The 14,491-nt window shown below is 40.5% G+C and overlaps 3 protein-coding genes across 3 annotated transcripts in view; 1 reads left to right on the top strand and 2 right to left on the bottom strand.

Annotated features, from left to right (window-relative positions):
• The first annotated feature begins 1,552 nt into the window (after window positions 1-1,552).
• LOC138023035 (uncharacterized) lies at window positions 1,553-2,182 on the top strand. The gene has a single exon (XM_068870069.1). It carries the CDS (start codon window positions 1,553-1,555, stop codon window positions 2,180-2,182), a length of 630 nt encoding a protein of 209 aa, XP_068726170.1.
• A 3,223-nt stretch (window positions 2,183-5,405) lies between these two features.
• On the bottom strand, window positions 5,406-5,969 carry LOC138024501 (dynein light chain Tctex-type 5-B-like). The gene has a single exon (XM_068871712.1). The coding sequence runs from the start codon at window positions 5,967-5,969 to the stop codon at window positions 5,406-5,408; it is 564 nt and encodes a 187-aa protein (XP_068727813.1).
• Window positions 5,970-6,117: 148 nt separating this feature from the next.
• LOC138024500 (uncharacterized protein C19orf44-like) overlaps window positions 6,118-14,491 on the bottom strand; it is a 12,562-nt gene continuing 4,188 nt past the window's right edge. Inside the window, exons 2-6 of the mRNA XM_068871710.1 lie at window positions 12,595-13,328; window positions 10,870-10,951; window positions 10,184-10,285; window positions 8,550-8,713; window positions 6,118-7,253 (exon numbers count right to left, since the gene is read on the bottom strand). Of these exons, the coding sequence (XP_068727811.1) occupies window positions 7,179-7,253; window positions 8,550-8,713; window positions 10,184-10,285; window positions 10,870-10,951; window positions 12,595-13,328 (1,157 nt within the window). The 3' untranslated portion in view covers window positions 6,118-7,178. The remainder of the gene's footprint in view (window positions 7,254-8,549; window positions 8,714-10,183; window positions 10,286-10,869; window positions 10,952-12,594; window positions 13,329-14,491) is intronic.

The following is a 14,491-nucleotide window of genomic DNA, read 5'->3' as shown; positions in this document are numbered from 1 at the left end:
CTCCTTCCTCCCTTTTATCGTCTTCTCCACTGAAAAAAACACATGCTTCGCTCTCACATTGGAAAGATAAATTCTTGGTACAATAATACTGCTAGTTTAACTCAACATCTTTCTTGTGTTTGATTCCTGCAGCAATAATGTCGCCTTTACGAATCAAACATTTCGTTCTCATTTACACAACATTGAAGCAGCCCATGTATATTTCTCGTTTTGACAGCCTTGTTCCATGTTCATCGCGGGTCACGTGACAATTATTTTGATTAACCACCACTTAAAACAATCAGGTGCATCGATTGTTATAATTTAGTCTTGTTTTATAATCAATAGTTCATGTATATGAAATTATAACGAGCATTAGATTTCAGCCTCGTTTCCAGGCTATAAGGTCACGTGCCACCCAACCAAATATAGTTACCGAAAATCAATTAAGAGCAGCGAACTATATATTGTGGGAAAGTTTGGTAAGCAACGGTGTGTGTTTACGCAAGGTATAAGGGATTTTCTACTCCAGCCTCTTTCCATGCGGGCCTCCAAACGTTTAGAATTTAGAGTCCCCATAAATCATGTCCACTAGGTCCCAATGAACATTTCTAGATCAGTGGTTTGCTTTCAGCACAAAATTCCCACGGGACCTTATATTATGACATTTGCTCCCTAATTAGTGAGGTTTTTGGTTTTGCCGTGACGTAATTGCTTTTGCCGTGAGGTTTTTGTTTTTGCCGTGAAGTAGTTGCTTTTGCCGTGAGGTTTTTGCTTGTTGGCCACATGTTTCTCCCAATGACCGCTCACGAATAAGTAATTTTTCACAAAAGTAGACGCTTTTTGAGAGTACACTGGGTTTCCTATGGTATGTGTTACACACAAACAGAAGGCACTGAGTTGAGTGTTATTGAACTGCAGCGTTCCAGTTAATTTTTTCAAGTGCGGGGTCATTAAGACCCTTTGAGGGTCACCCAGACGTCGTGTCAGCAGTGGCCCTTTGGCTTACACGTTCACACGTTCAATTATTTTCTTATGTCCTGTCCCATTTTGAAGTCTTTCACTTTTTTAAGCTTTGGTAATAAATTCAGTAAATGGCGCGCGGTCGAAATATAGGGGCTTTGTTACTAATTTTTTTCGAAACTAGTAACCAAACCCCTACATTTCGACCGCGCGCCATTTCAACGGAAGTGCCTGCTTTGCAGGCTATAACAAAACATGCTCATGACTAAAACTCACTCGTTTCTTCTTTAAGTTAAATAGTCTGCAAAAAAACTAACTGCAAATTGCTCTGACGGACGTCCTGCTTGTCATGCATGTCTTGCAGTTGCACTAAGCAAGGGCTGAAGATGTTGTTTTCGCTTCATAATTCCTCTTCTTTTCAGTCTAATCTGATGCCGCGTCAATCGAAAAATTAATGACAATCGATCGTAAAAACAATTAAAAATTCTGCAGTCTCTGACTTCTATGAATCAAGGGGAAAGTCATAATGTTCTGTTAAAAGGAATGAATTGATCACGAGCTAGGCAACCATAAAGGTGCACGTGATCACTTTGTGTCAACTGAATGAACTATGGGAAAGAATGTTAGGGTGATTTTGATTGACGACATCTCGAAACCCGACAAAGGGTCTGGTGTTGTGGTCTTGGACAAAACCGAATACTTACAATTACTATCTAAAGCCTCAATCAATGATACAAGCAAGCTCTGTGCCGTTCCCCTGGAGAAACCCAAGACCAGGGGCAGACCATCCAAATATTACCACCCCCTACTACAAAAGGAGAAGATCCTAGATTCCATTGTTCGTAGAATTCTGCCAAAGACCATTGCAGACTCTGTGAGCCCTTCAGGTTCCAGATTGGCACATTTACATGGGTTGCCAAAAACCCACAAAGATCAATTGGCTGTGACGCCTATATTATCAGCGACCGACACGTACAATTATCCCCTGGCTAAATGGCTCGACGAGAAATTGAAGCCCTTGTCCCTTAATCAGTATAATTTTATAGTTACTGATATTTTTGATTTCACAAATGAAATTCACGAGTTGAAGATCAACAAGAGTGAAATCTTGGTTTCGTATGATGTCTCCTCGTTATTCACAAACGTGCCTTTGGAGGAAACAATAGAAATCCTGGTCAACAGAGCCTTTACGAACAATTGGTTCAATACAACACACTACTCTCAATGCATAATTAATTAGCTCATTGCAAAACACGCCGTTATTCCATCACATTCCCCCGTTTCCGCCCGTGCTGATAGCGTCAGTGATGCTTTGCGCCATTTCGAGTTTAAATTTGGTCTCTCCGCTTGGAGCGTGGTCTTTTCATCCTGTACTCCACAAAGACAGTTGTCTTTTGCTATTAACCTTCCGCTTGGTCAACCACCACCAGCCCGCCGTTTCCATGGCGGATCAACTTAATGCTCTCCCTGACCCTCCGGCTACTGCTGGAGCGCAGCAAGTCGCAGAGCCGGCACAAAATCTTCCTCAAAAGTTGGAACCCATAGCTGAGCCTGCCGCGGCGCCTGCCGCCCCATTAGAGACGTGGTAACTTTATTCTTGTTTCTGCTTCGCTTTTTGTAGGGGTAGTCTTGCTACGTTTGTGGAAGATTTTTTCTGCTTAGCCCGGTTAGCGTTTTGTCTTCGGTCGCGTAATTTTCATACGGATTTTGGTGTTGTTTTGGTGCGCGATACAAACATTCTGTCAGCACGTGCCCGTTTATTGTCCACGCTTTGTTGAACTTTTTCACAAGGAATGTTACCGCCTCGTGCGTTGTTGTCTATCTGCTTACTGCCCCTCGTTTTCCTTAGTTCCAAATTTTTCCCTCGGTATATTGGGTTTCGCCTTGGTATCTGTTTATTTTAGTATTTAAGGAAATTCTTAGTTTCTGGCATGATTAATGTGGGACGGGTGTTCAAATCGGTATTCCACCAGTGAAAAGTTTTATGGAGCGTTTGTTTGTTTGGTATACCGCTAGTTTTTACTGGCGAAGGCATATCCTCGGTAGACGTTGCAATCAGTGTACTTATAACTTAAGGATTTCCGCCAGTTGAGACAGTTTTGCGCGGTCTATGTATAGCTTCATTTGTATGGTTGCGCTTTTTTCAGTGTTACGCTTTGCCGCGGGTTACGGCGATATTATGACGTAGGATGTTATTGTTTTCTTGCACTGTTTGTTTTATTATGCTCTCCTTCGGTGGGGAATGTTTGGTATGCCACCGGCTAGTGACTTTTTAGGTTAATTATTTTTGGAGAACGTTGGGGCATGTCGCTGGTGAAGACAATAGCCTCAAGAGTGTTTTCTTTTTCATGATAGCTATAGGCTGCCGATCGCATTAGAGTATTAGAGGAAAAGGTCATTTCCTTGGAACGTCTTAGGACTCTAGACAGTTCTGAGTCAGCCTTGGCTGCGCTTCGTCGTTATATAAATCGACCAGCAGCGATGTTTGACAAGTATGAGGCGGTTGAGCTCTTACAGTCGTTGTTGCGTTTGGCCAGAAACGAGAACCACCAAAAAGCCGATGAGTACGCTGCCGCTTTGGATGAGATAAAGACCAGGTCGGATTTTGTGGATGACCAACAGCGTCAGCGTCTTTTTCTGGGATTGTGGATTGGCCAAAGACGCAAACGCAATTTTGAAGGGAGTCGGAAAGACACCTCCACCTCCCATGCCTGTTCGTCCTGGTTCTACAATGCGCAGGCCAGCCCCCTACCCTGGCCGTGCCCAGGTTCAGTGCTTCAGGTGCTTAAGATGGGGACATATCGCTCGGGCGTGCCGTGCTCCACCAGCGGGGCGACAGTTTGGTCGCGGTCGTGTTGGACAATAGTCTCTTATGCCTCAGTTTACAATAAATTTTTGTTCTCGCATTAGTTTAACGTTTTCTTTTTCACCCTATTTTACTCACTTTCTTCGTTGACCTTGAGGGGTCCTGCTCTGTGCCTCAATTTCGGACCTAGTTCGGAGCTCGGGGTCAACGAAGGGGTGGTTCCCCTGCTTTTGGTTTATTTCCGCGTTTATCAAATTTCTCCCTTTTTTTTTTTATAGGGTCCTGTTTCGTTTTATTCCAAAGTCAGTGCTCTTGCTCCTCCTTCCGGTGATATCCCCGTGTGTAGTATAAAGCAGGGGACCTCCCCTTTCGTTGGTCCCCATCCTTCGCCGAGTATGGTCGTTGCTTCAACGGACCTGGCTAACATCGAGCAGTTACGTTTCTTTAATCCTACGTTTTTCAGAGCCGGAGAAATTCATAATCATTTGCCAGTGTGGGAGAGATTGCTTAGTGGTCATAGCTCATCTCAAGCGAACTTTTTTGACATTGTCCGGGAGGGTGTGATGGTCGACTGTTTTTTCAAGCCGTTTTGGAGTACCGTTTAGAATTATGGTTATTAAGAGGAATTTGAGTAATGGAGAGAATTGAAGGGGAGTCATGTTGGAAACGTTTGGTACCCGTGTTGTTTGCCAATTTATGAGTTGTTGTCGTGGTGGCGAGGGAAGGAGCGGACTCTTCCCATAACTTAATCCTATGCGGTGAGGTAATGAGTATGCAGTACTACGAGTCTCGATTAACAGTATGGAATCACACGTTTTTTAGTTTTCCAAAATTACACCCAAGAGAACAGAACAGAGAGAAGAGGCCGACCGTTGCTCTTGACAACCCGAATGCTACAAACAGTGACTTACGGCATCTACCATAACTCACTGCAGGGGTGGGCCCCTCTCCTAACCCGTTACATGCACAACTTTTCCCCAGCAATACTGGTACTCATTTTAACCACCACGAATGGATGGATTCGAAGCTGTGATTCGAACCCCGAGCGCTGGAATGCAGTCCGCGAGCGATACCCACTACGCTACGCGCGCTCCACTTAAAGAATTATCGAGAAATACTAGGGTGCGTTCGATTGACCCTATTCCGGAATAAGAATACGGAGAGTGATGATTTAAAACGGTATGTTTGGCGTTTTGAAGCAACAAGGATAATAAAGATATGTTTAAAACATCATTTTAGCAAGTGTTTGACAATCTTAATGTGAACCTCCGTAAACACCATGGATAGTCTTTCACTATCCATGGTAAACAAGAAGAATTTCTAACTTCTATTCCATGTATTCCTATTCCTATTCCGGAATACGGTCAATCGAACGCGCCCTTAATCATGGAGTCGATACTATTTCCCGCGGTAAAGGGAAAACTAACATTTTTAAACCCGATAAAACACTGCTGCCCGTTTTTTAACATTGAAAACACACTTAAATATTTAAATCCAAAAGCTTCCTACTGCCGGCCAAAGCAGATAAACATCTTTCTACAAAAGATTTTCATTTTGTAGGCAATAAATGAGACCCTGACTTTCAGAATTTCATCGGCTCTCCTGAAGTTGTTATCTTGATCTCACACTTGGTCAATAACGTAAGTATCACACGCTGCTATTCAAAGTAAACTCCATAGACTGTGGCGGCGGCAAACAGTGAACCGTTCTTAAACACAAAAGAAGCAAAAGTGTCAAAATCCGTATCCCAAAGACATCTGCTACCAATTCGCATGGCTTGATTCTCCATTTGTCCAATATGAACTAGGCATATGATTTTGTAGCGAGGTATGTTGAGCTCTTTTACTCTATTTTTCACCGAGTCCGAAATCGTCTTCGACAGCTGTCGGCAATGCTCGGCATCGTATTTCGTTTCGGCAAGCATATCGGTCAAAATTTCTTCGAGGATTGAGCGCACATCTCCCTCAGGAAATTTCCTGTCCGGTGCCATTTTGAAAGTATTTTCAACGGCGAGTTGGGGTGCCCGTCGTACCTCTTGCCTTGAAGACGAAGCTGCTATCGATTGTGTCACTGAAACACTGCTTGGAGGACGTGCTCTGTTCGCTCCTGGAGCTAAAAGCTCTCTTCCGGCTTTCACTGGCTTTAGATTCTTTGCTGCCTTCTCCGTTTTGGTGTCCTTCAAAGTTTCTACCGGTTCAACTTTTGATACTTCTGTACTCATGTCTACTTCCAATCACTCCAAACTGCGTTTACAAACCACGGTCGAATAAATTCACCGGCAATCTTTTCGATTATTTGATCCTACAAGTGAACGTTGCACTCCTTGAGTTTTTATTAAATTACTCCTTCTAAAGGCTCGCGCTGATTTGTTTGTTCTAGTAGTTATAGCGACCTTAGAAAGCAATTACTTTCTAAAATCAGAAGCGCTTTTGAGGATTCAGCAATCACTTCTTTTGTCCAAAAAATATTCAATCTGAACTCATTGTCTGGGAGATTTGATATAACACAAAGGTTTAATTGTGTATGTTTATATTGAGGCACAGCGGTCTTCTGCATTAGCAAAACGAATCATCATCAAAATTGAAATAAACTGCACCGGTGCTGCTTGTGTGTGGGCGGGATGTGGTGTCAAGTGGGATAAAAAGGTCAATTGGATGCCGTAAGAAATGCAAAGGATGACTTCGTTTGCCCTTCCTTGAAGTGATTGTTGTCCATGTAATTTTTGTACGTGTAATTTGCTTAAAATAAAGTTTTATTTTTGGAAACCAGCGCCGTCCTGGTGGTTTCTTTCAGACTACTATTCAAAACGGGCCCACATGCTGTCCTTGTCACAAAAAATTACTCTTAATTGGTATGAAAAGTAGAACGACCTAAGACTGATAATTTTCAGCATGCAACGAGCACTACGCATCAAGTACTATTTATGGAAAGATCCTCCAACATGATTGCAGGTTAATTATCGTAATTTCTCGTTCACCGCGTTCTGGCACTGCGCCAAATAAGAGGCCAAAAGCACAGAAACGCTGGGCACACTTTTCTCAGGAACAAGAAAGGAGGCCTCTCTTTCAAAACGGGTGGACTGCGGAATTCTTGTTATTTAAAGAGATGCCTTGGTACAGGTCAAGCGTCAAATGATTGAGAGAGGGAGGGAGGCAAGTAGTTGGAGAGGGAGGGGTGAGTTGTCCATTGGTTGATCATAACACCCACATGAGGAAGCACGCGTCGTTGAACTCGATTAACTCTTTTGAGGCTGAAGCATTCTTAGGGGAAAAAACAGATCCTTGACAACAGGAGTTCGACCACACTTGAAGCCATCCATGTGGAATAAGAATACTGAAATTAATCCATCCTATCTTTCCCTCAATTTCCAGACATCGTCTTCTGCAGTGCACCAGCCGCACTGAGCCCTTTACACCGCAGTAAAACTTCGCTATCTTTCTTCTCTTTTCACTTGTTTTAATGCTTCTTCATAGGAGATAGGTTTGGGTCGGTTTTCCTTTATAAACTGCCAAGAAAACAAACAAATTTACGCGGTGAGCCTTAACCCTTCCTGGTACTTGTACACATTCATTGCCGTGAATTTGACATTTTCAATTCCCACGACCTGCTCACATCTGACGTTGTAACTCAGTCGGTAGAGCAGCGGTGATCTAACCCGAAGGCCGTGGTTTCAGACCCTGGTGTGGACCCAATTCCATTAGTAGGGCTAACGCTCAAATGGTTTACATGGGTAGAAATAGCACTTCACATTACTCTCCAGTGGTTAATTCTGTTGAAATATAAGTGCTACACGGCCAACGTTTGCAAAAACGTAACCCTTCCAGAATCCTTGTACTTGTACATACTCATTTGCAGTAAAATTGACAACTTAAATACCCACAACTCGCTCCCGTCCGACCTTGTAGCTCAGTCGGTAGAGCAGCGGTGATCTAACCCGAAGATCGTGGGTTCAATTGCCACCCTGTTTTTCTCTGACCTAGGGTGGTCCCATTTCCATTAGTAAGACTAACGCTCACATGGTTTATATGGGTAGAAAACAGCACTTCACATTACCACTACAATAGTTAATTCTTTAACCTGGCTTATTGCGCAAACAAGCTCGAATTCTCTTGAATTCGCATCCTACACCATTTGCCCCTATCTTGAGGTGTCTAAGGCATTGATTCATGTGATTAGGTCTAACGAACTCATGTTCGTATTTCGCTTTTAGCATTGAGTTAAGTCATGGTTTTCGGTTGTACTTCAGGCCTCGGTTGTTCAAAAGGTGGATAACGCTATCCACCGGATAAATCACTATCCAGCGGATAAACACTAGCAAAACGTGAGCACTCGAGAGTGAGCCATTTAGTTCGACGACTCTTCGGTTATTTCAGGTGCAAATTCTGGTTTGCGAATCGACTTATGCGTTGGCGAATCGACTCGACGTGTGCAGGTAAATCAACTGGTAGGCGAAAGTACTGCTATCTTATGAGAATCCACATCAAGTACTTAACGACAGCCCAAATTTTATGATTTCAAACAATACCGCTACAGCCGCCAATGATGAAAGACGAAAAAAAAATGACCACAGCCAGAGAGGGAAATCCAGTGGATTCGTACCCACCCAATTTTAGACGATTCGTACCCAACCTATAGTCGATAGCATCTCAAGAGAAGGACATTTGACCGCAAATGATTTTAGCTTAACAGGCGACATTGACATTCCGTTGTTGGACAGTTTCGTTCTTGAGAGCTCCTTCGTCAAGCAGGAACACAGCTTCAATGCCAGTCGCGCAATAATACTATACTGCGTAGCACATACCTGTCGTGTATCCTCGAGTGTTGTGTAGCGATAGTTACTGTTAATACTCGTTGAATAAGACTCGTACATTCTTTGATTGATTTCCACAAACTGCTCAACCAATCGGATTTGTTCTCGGAGCATGTTATTCAGTGCCACGATTGCGGGGTTGTAAGCTGTCATGGCTGATAAAAAGAAGGTGACGTAAGGATTACTGGCAAATTCTCCATACTGTTATCAACTGTAGGTAATTTCAAAGTACCAGTTAGTATGGATAATCAAATGATGACGAGTGAAATTAGGGAATAATTTCACTTGCGTTTAGTCCAAAATCAAATAATTTCCCGAGCTTTTAGGCAAGGGAGGAAAACCATTTGATTAGCTATTAATAGCATGGGTGACACAGTTGCCATGGTAACACTGTAATTTTCGCTTGTGAAATTAGAAATTAAAGCTGAAATATCGCGCCAAAAGTAAGGAGTAATTTGTCACCATGTTATTATCATTAAAATGATATACATGAAATAATTACTCAATTCTGATTGGCTGGGAGCAGTGCAGTTCAATTGTAACAGTGCAAAAAGTGTAATAACAATTCTGGGCTATTATTGGCTAATAAACAATAGGGTATGGTCAGAACCAATCAAATCTTTTGTTTTCAAATCACGCGCGTGCCCTGGATGGCGCAATTTATGGCACAATAGGCCTTTTTCGATGTATTAAAATTCAGCTTGATAGTGAGGCAGTGAGGACAAAGAAAAAGGAAAGTGGATGATATGCAAATAGTTTTCGCATTCATTCCAACGTGTTTCTTTTGTTTTTGCCCTCACTGCCTCACTATCAAGCTGAATATTTGACGTAACGCATATGAAGAGGAATGTTGGGGGATGAGCACTACTTTTTGTTAGTGACTGTGTTAACAGTGAACAAAGAATGCTCAACCACTACCTTGTGAATAATGAGGAAACTTGCTGAAGTATGTGGCAATGGAAAAAAGACTAGTTAACCCTTTGACATCCAAACCGGCCTAAACCGGCCAGACTTAGTATTTTACTCTGTCTATTATGCCAGAGGATTTTACTCGTCAATGGGTTAAGGGAAAGGTAGAGAGTAAAGAGGATTTTAAGAAGAGGATGGCAAACAAGAAAAAGGAGGTGAAATTTGAGAAAGAAACCGAGGAAATATAGACAGAGATGTCATGGTACTGGTTGACAAAAGGGGACTTGAAGAGTGAGATGGAGAGTCTGCTGATAGCAGCCCGGATGACCAAGCTCTGAACACGAACTCAGTGAAGAGGAAAATCTACAACATAGGTGGTACCAACAAGTGTCGGCTAGGGTAGATATTATAACAAGAAAAATGACTGAATAATTTATGATCTTCAGTGAAAACCAAATTCAGTATGACAAACAAACAAACAAACTTGACACCAAAGAACCAAGAGTGGGAGTTCAGAACAATATTCTGACGTTGCACTGGCTCAATTCATGGTCAAGTTGTCATCCCAATATGGTCTCTTCAAATAACATGTTTTTAGAAAGTGGTTAAACCCTGATAGATGAGAATTGGACAATGCATAAATACTGCTCTTTTAACACTCTGAAGTCAAACATGGCTCCAAAAATAATGTTGGTCTACAATAATTTTCTGTTTACCTTCCATGGCCTCTGGTGCTACTGTGTGCGTTGCTATAGGAGATGGGTCAACATACTGCATGCCATGTGGTGTACTACTTGTTGCCATGCCTACAGCAAGGCCTGGTTTAGAGAGAAAACAAAAAAATCAATACATGAATGGATAAGCCAGCCAATAAACCTATTACACAATGGAAAACGTCTGATAGAAGTTATTTTAGTAAGATTAGTCTGCTGGTGTCAAGCCTTTAAGAGTGTGAGTGTCCTTAATGCTTAATGGAGAAAGACTTCATCTCATTCAATTACCGCTGAGTGCTTTATTATTGTTGCTTTGTAAATATGTTTTAATTATAACTTAGCAATTTGTGATTCTACTTATTCCTAATATTCTATTTTTTATTCATTTCATTAACTATCTTAACTGTATCTTAACCAATATCTCAATCATTTCCTTGTTATCTACTGAAACTTTTAGTGTGTCATTTACTAATTGAATGACGTTGATGACAATGATACTGATGATGATGATAAAGAAGATGATTGTTATTATAATAAATCATTATTATTATCAATATTATGCAACTTCAGTTAGATTCGATTATTGAATACATTCTTGTATCATAAACACAACAAACTCTTGCTGTGAAAAAAAGTTGCCACAAGAGAGTTGAATACAATCTATATACATGTACACTGTAATGTTTTACCTGATGGTAGCGTAAACTGATCCACCATTGGAACTGTTTGAACACCAACATCACATCTGTACTTATTTCCATTATCTGTGTTCTAAAAGCATTGGATTGGCTTAGCCTGCAGTGCTGGTGTGGTAAGGATTAGAGAGTGAGGTTTACATTAACATAGTTGTTTCATGGAAAAGTGGAAAAATTGAGAGGAAAAGGAAGCCAAAAGGGTGTGTGGACTGTCTACCTTTGATGCTAGGTTGGTGAACACAAGTGCCCTACTAATCAGAAAAACTACAATAGTAGAGAAGATCAAATCAAATCAAATATTGGTCTTTTAATAAGACGGGGAAAGTGGAGTACTGAGAAAATTCTCTCATACTAGGGTTGCCAGACAACTTGTAAACTGTACCCACAATTCAAAGGTTTACACTGCAAGCATGGCAATCAATAATATTATTGTGAGCTACACTGGAAACATTCACTGCACAATCCTACTTCAATGAAGAAGTGACCGTCCACGGGAAAACCAACAAAAAGGTGATGACACTGGCACGCGTGCATGACACGGCACGCTGAGCGTGACATACAACTCGCCATATACGCATATTTAATGAGTAGTTGCAACTACACAGACTGGCATTCAAAATGGTGATTCAAATTACAATAAGCATCCTGCAGCTGTAGCCTCAGAAACAATAAGTGCTCCTCCAAAGGCTACTGGATGTACCTCAAGACAAATAACTTTATCTCTGTCAAATTAGCCAGTATCAAAAATACCATAATAACCTTTGTTTGTCCCTCCAAAATTTTGCATAGGCAACGTTCCCAGTTTCTCTTGGGACCATTGTACAATGTAAGTCCCGAGAGAAAATAAAAACAATGCTTGTGCAAAATTTTAAAGGGTATTTTTGATAGTGCGTAATTACTATTGGGTAACAGATTTTTAGAGAGGCTCCTAAAATGCCATTTTATTAAAGAAATAATTATAATTATCATTCGATTGATTTTATCCTTCCTTTTCATTGGCCCGAGAACCCACCACGTGACCTGCAAATAACTGCCTACAAATAAGTGTTTTGCTGCAAATAATATTCTCCTCATGCGCAATTGAAATCACACTCTTGTGAGAAAATGGCAGATCGGTTCCCCGAGCTGTCAGAGAATGATTCCACAACTTTAGTTGATCGAAAGAACAGTGACAATACTAAGAAAGGAACAAAAGTTGCACTCAACGCATTTCAAGAGTATCTCAAGGAAAGAAAGGTAAACGAAGAGGCACTCGTGTCATCGATGCGAAGGACAAGTTGGCAAATGCATATGTACTGAAACCAGAAAAAAGAATGGCGAGCTTCACTTGTCGGGATACATTTTGAAAACTGTGCAATTCTTCAGCTTTGTTGATGCCTAGTATTATTGAACGTTTGACTGTAAGTACAATTTGAAGTCTACAAATATAATTATGCTGAGAAGGAAACCAATAATTAGTGCCATTACTCGACTCTGCAAGGCAGCGAGCGCTTACGGCTTCTCGGAAACAAAAACAAAATACAAACTTGGTGATCGAATGATAAAACAATTATTGACCTCGGTTATCGCAAAATATTGTGATTTGTCAGTGGCAAGCAGATCAATTATTATTTGCCGAAGCCGAAGGCTGAGGCAAATAATTGATCTGCTCACCACTGACAAATCATGATATTTTCCTCAACCTCGTCCAATAATTGTTAATTATTATTCAAAAAATACCTTGCTCTTGCTGTAATCTGACTTGGTACCCTTGGACTGTGACCTCTCATGTGACCTTGAACTTCGAGACGACCTTGAAGTATTAGATGACCTTGAACTTCTAGATGTCCTTCCACTTTTCAAGGACCTGGAGGTTTTTGATGACCTTGAACTCTTTTCTTTACTGTAAGTATGAGAGTATGATTGCTCACTTTGTGTTTGAACTTCACTTCCAGATGAGAAGTCACTTGTGTATGAATGTTCTGACCTGGTGTGAGTTTTTTCATATTTACCTAATGAGGTCTTGTCTACAGCATCACTGATAGTCCTTAAAGAGAGTGATCTCTTTTTCTCTGAAATACTTTTGTTTCTACTGGTGGTTCTAGGCCTTGAGGTTTTAGTATTGTCAACAGTTTCATCTCCAACAACAACGTCTTCCTCAATTTCCTCACCCACTTCATCCTCAGTCAAAATCTCAGCAGATTCACTAAGATTATTGACAACTGACTTGATATCTTTGTCATATATACTCAAGCTCTTCAGCTGGTTGTCCACATTGTTATTTGCTAATAATTTGTCAGATAATTCTTCTTCAGGAAGAGCAAATTCAGCCATTTGCAAACCTTTCAAGGGACTCACAGAGCTTTCAGTAGAGTTGTCATTTGTTGGTGTTGGTGTTCGAGAAAACATTTGAACATTGACCTTAAAATCATCGTCATCCATGACATCCAAGCCTTCTGAAGTCAGTTTTTCTGCTGCAAAGTTTTAATGCAAAGATGATGTTAAAAAAACCCTTTGACTCCCAAACTGGCCTAAACCGGCCATACTTAGTATTTTACTCTGTCTAACACCAGACAATTTGACTCATCAATGGCGAACCCCTGGGGGTCAAAAAAGTAAACTTGACACACCTCAGAGGTTAACTACAGAGGAAATGGAGTACCCAGAGAAAACCCTGAGAGCCCTGTTGAGAACCCGAACAAAAAGTTGGCAAGTTAACTTTATACATTTATGCGGGGCATGGAGTTCCTGATGTTGTGGTCTATATGTTGTAAAGTCTATTAATTACACATTATTATTCCATGAGTGTGCATTGGATATGACAGGATAGATAGCCTATGAGGCATGTAGTGCCAACTTACTTTACTTTACTCAACTTTAATTATACAGATCTTCACATAATACAAATTGAAGATAAATTAACAATTAAAGTAAATAAAAAATGTAAAAATACAAGATCTAAATAATTAAGTCAGTTAACAAAGAATACAAGGATTCCTTATGAAAATAAACTGCCTCAATGTAACACAAATAGTATAAAATATCATGACAATATGTTATAAATTAATTATAAAAATCTATCCTTATTTACATTAAATTTATTAAGATACACTGTAAAATTTATTAATACTGTTCTTAAAAGATGAGAGGTGTTCAATAATATTATTGTTCTGATGTCAAGTGGTAGGCCATTTCACAGGTCTACAATATGATTAAAAAATAAAACTTAAAGACATTAGTTTTAAAAAGGCCTTTCACCAGCGTAACTTCACTATTTCTGATGTTATATTTGGGTGTCTTAAAATTTACATATGATGAAACATTAAAATTTATATAACTTTTCAGCCATTTAAAGAAAAAACAAAGATCCAGTATCTCTCTTCTATATTCTAGAGGTAAAAGGTTTAGTTTGACAAGTCTCTCAGGAAAACATAAGTCAGTTTTCAGAATGAATTTAGTTGCACGTCTTTGTACACACTCAAGTGCAGTGATCTTTTCTTTAGTGAAAGGTGACCAGACCTGTGAAGCATACTCCAACTGTGATCGAACAAGTGATTTGTACAAAATTATTAATGTGCTCTGATCACATTCGTTGGTACAAGTTCTTTTGATCATGCCCAGCATTTTGTTGGCACTA

The sequence above is a fragment of the Montipora capricornis genome, chromosome 11 (assembly GCF_036669925.1).
Source record: "Montipora capricornis isolate CH-2021 chromosome 11, ASM3666992v2, whole genome shotgun sequence".
Lineage (NCBI taxonomy): Eukaryota > Metazoa > Cnidaria > Anthozoa > Scleractinia > Acroporidae > Montipora > Montipora capricornis.
Note: the sequence above shows the minus strand (reverse complement) of the source record. Positions and strands in the feature narration are given on the sequence as shown.

Bases quoted from the DNA above. Each gene is read 5' to 3' on its own strand.
- LOC138024501 (XM_068871712.1), bottom strand. From the start codon at position 5,969: ATGAGTACAGAAGTATCAAAAGTTGAACCGGTAGAAACTTTGAAGGAC.
- LOC138023035 (XM_068870069.1), top strand. From the start codon at position 1,553: ATGGGAAAGAATGTTAGGGTGATTTTGATTGACGACATCTCGAAACCC.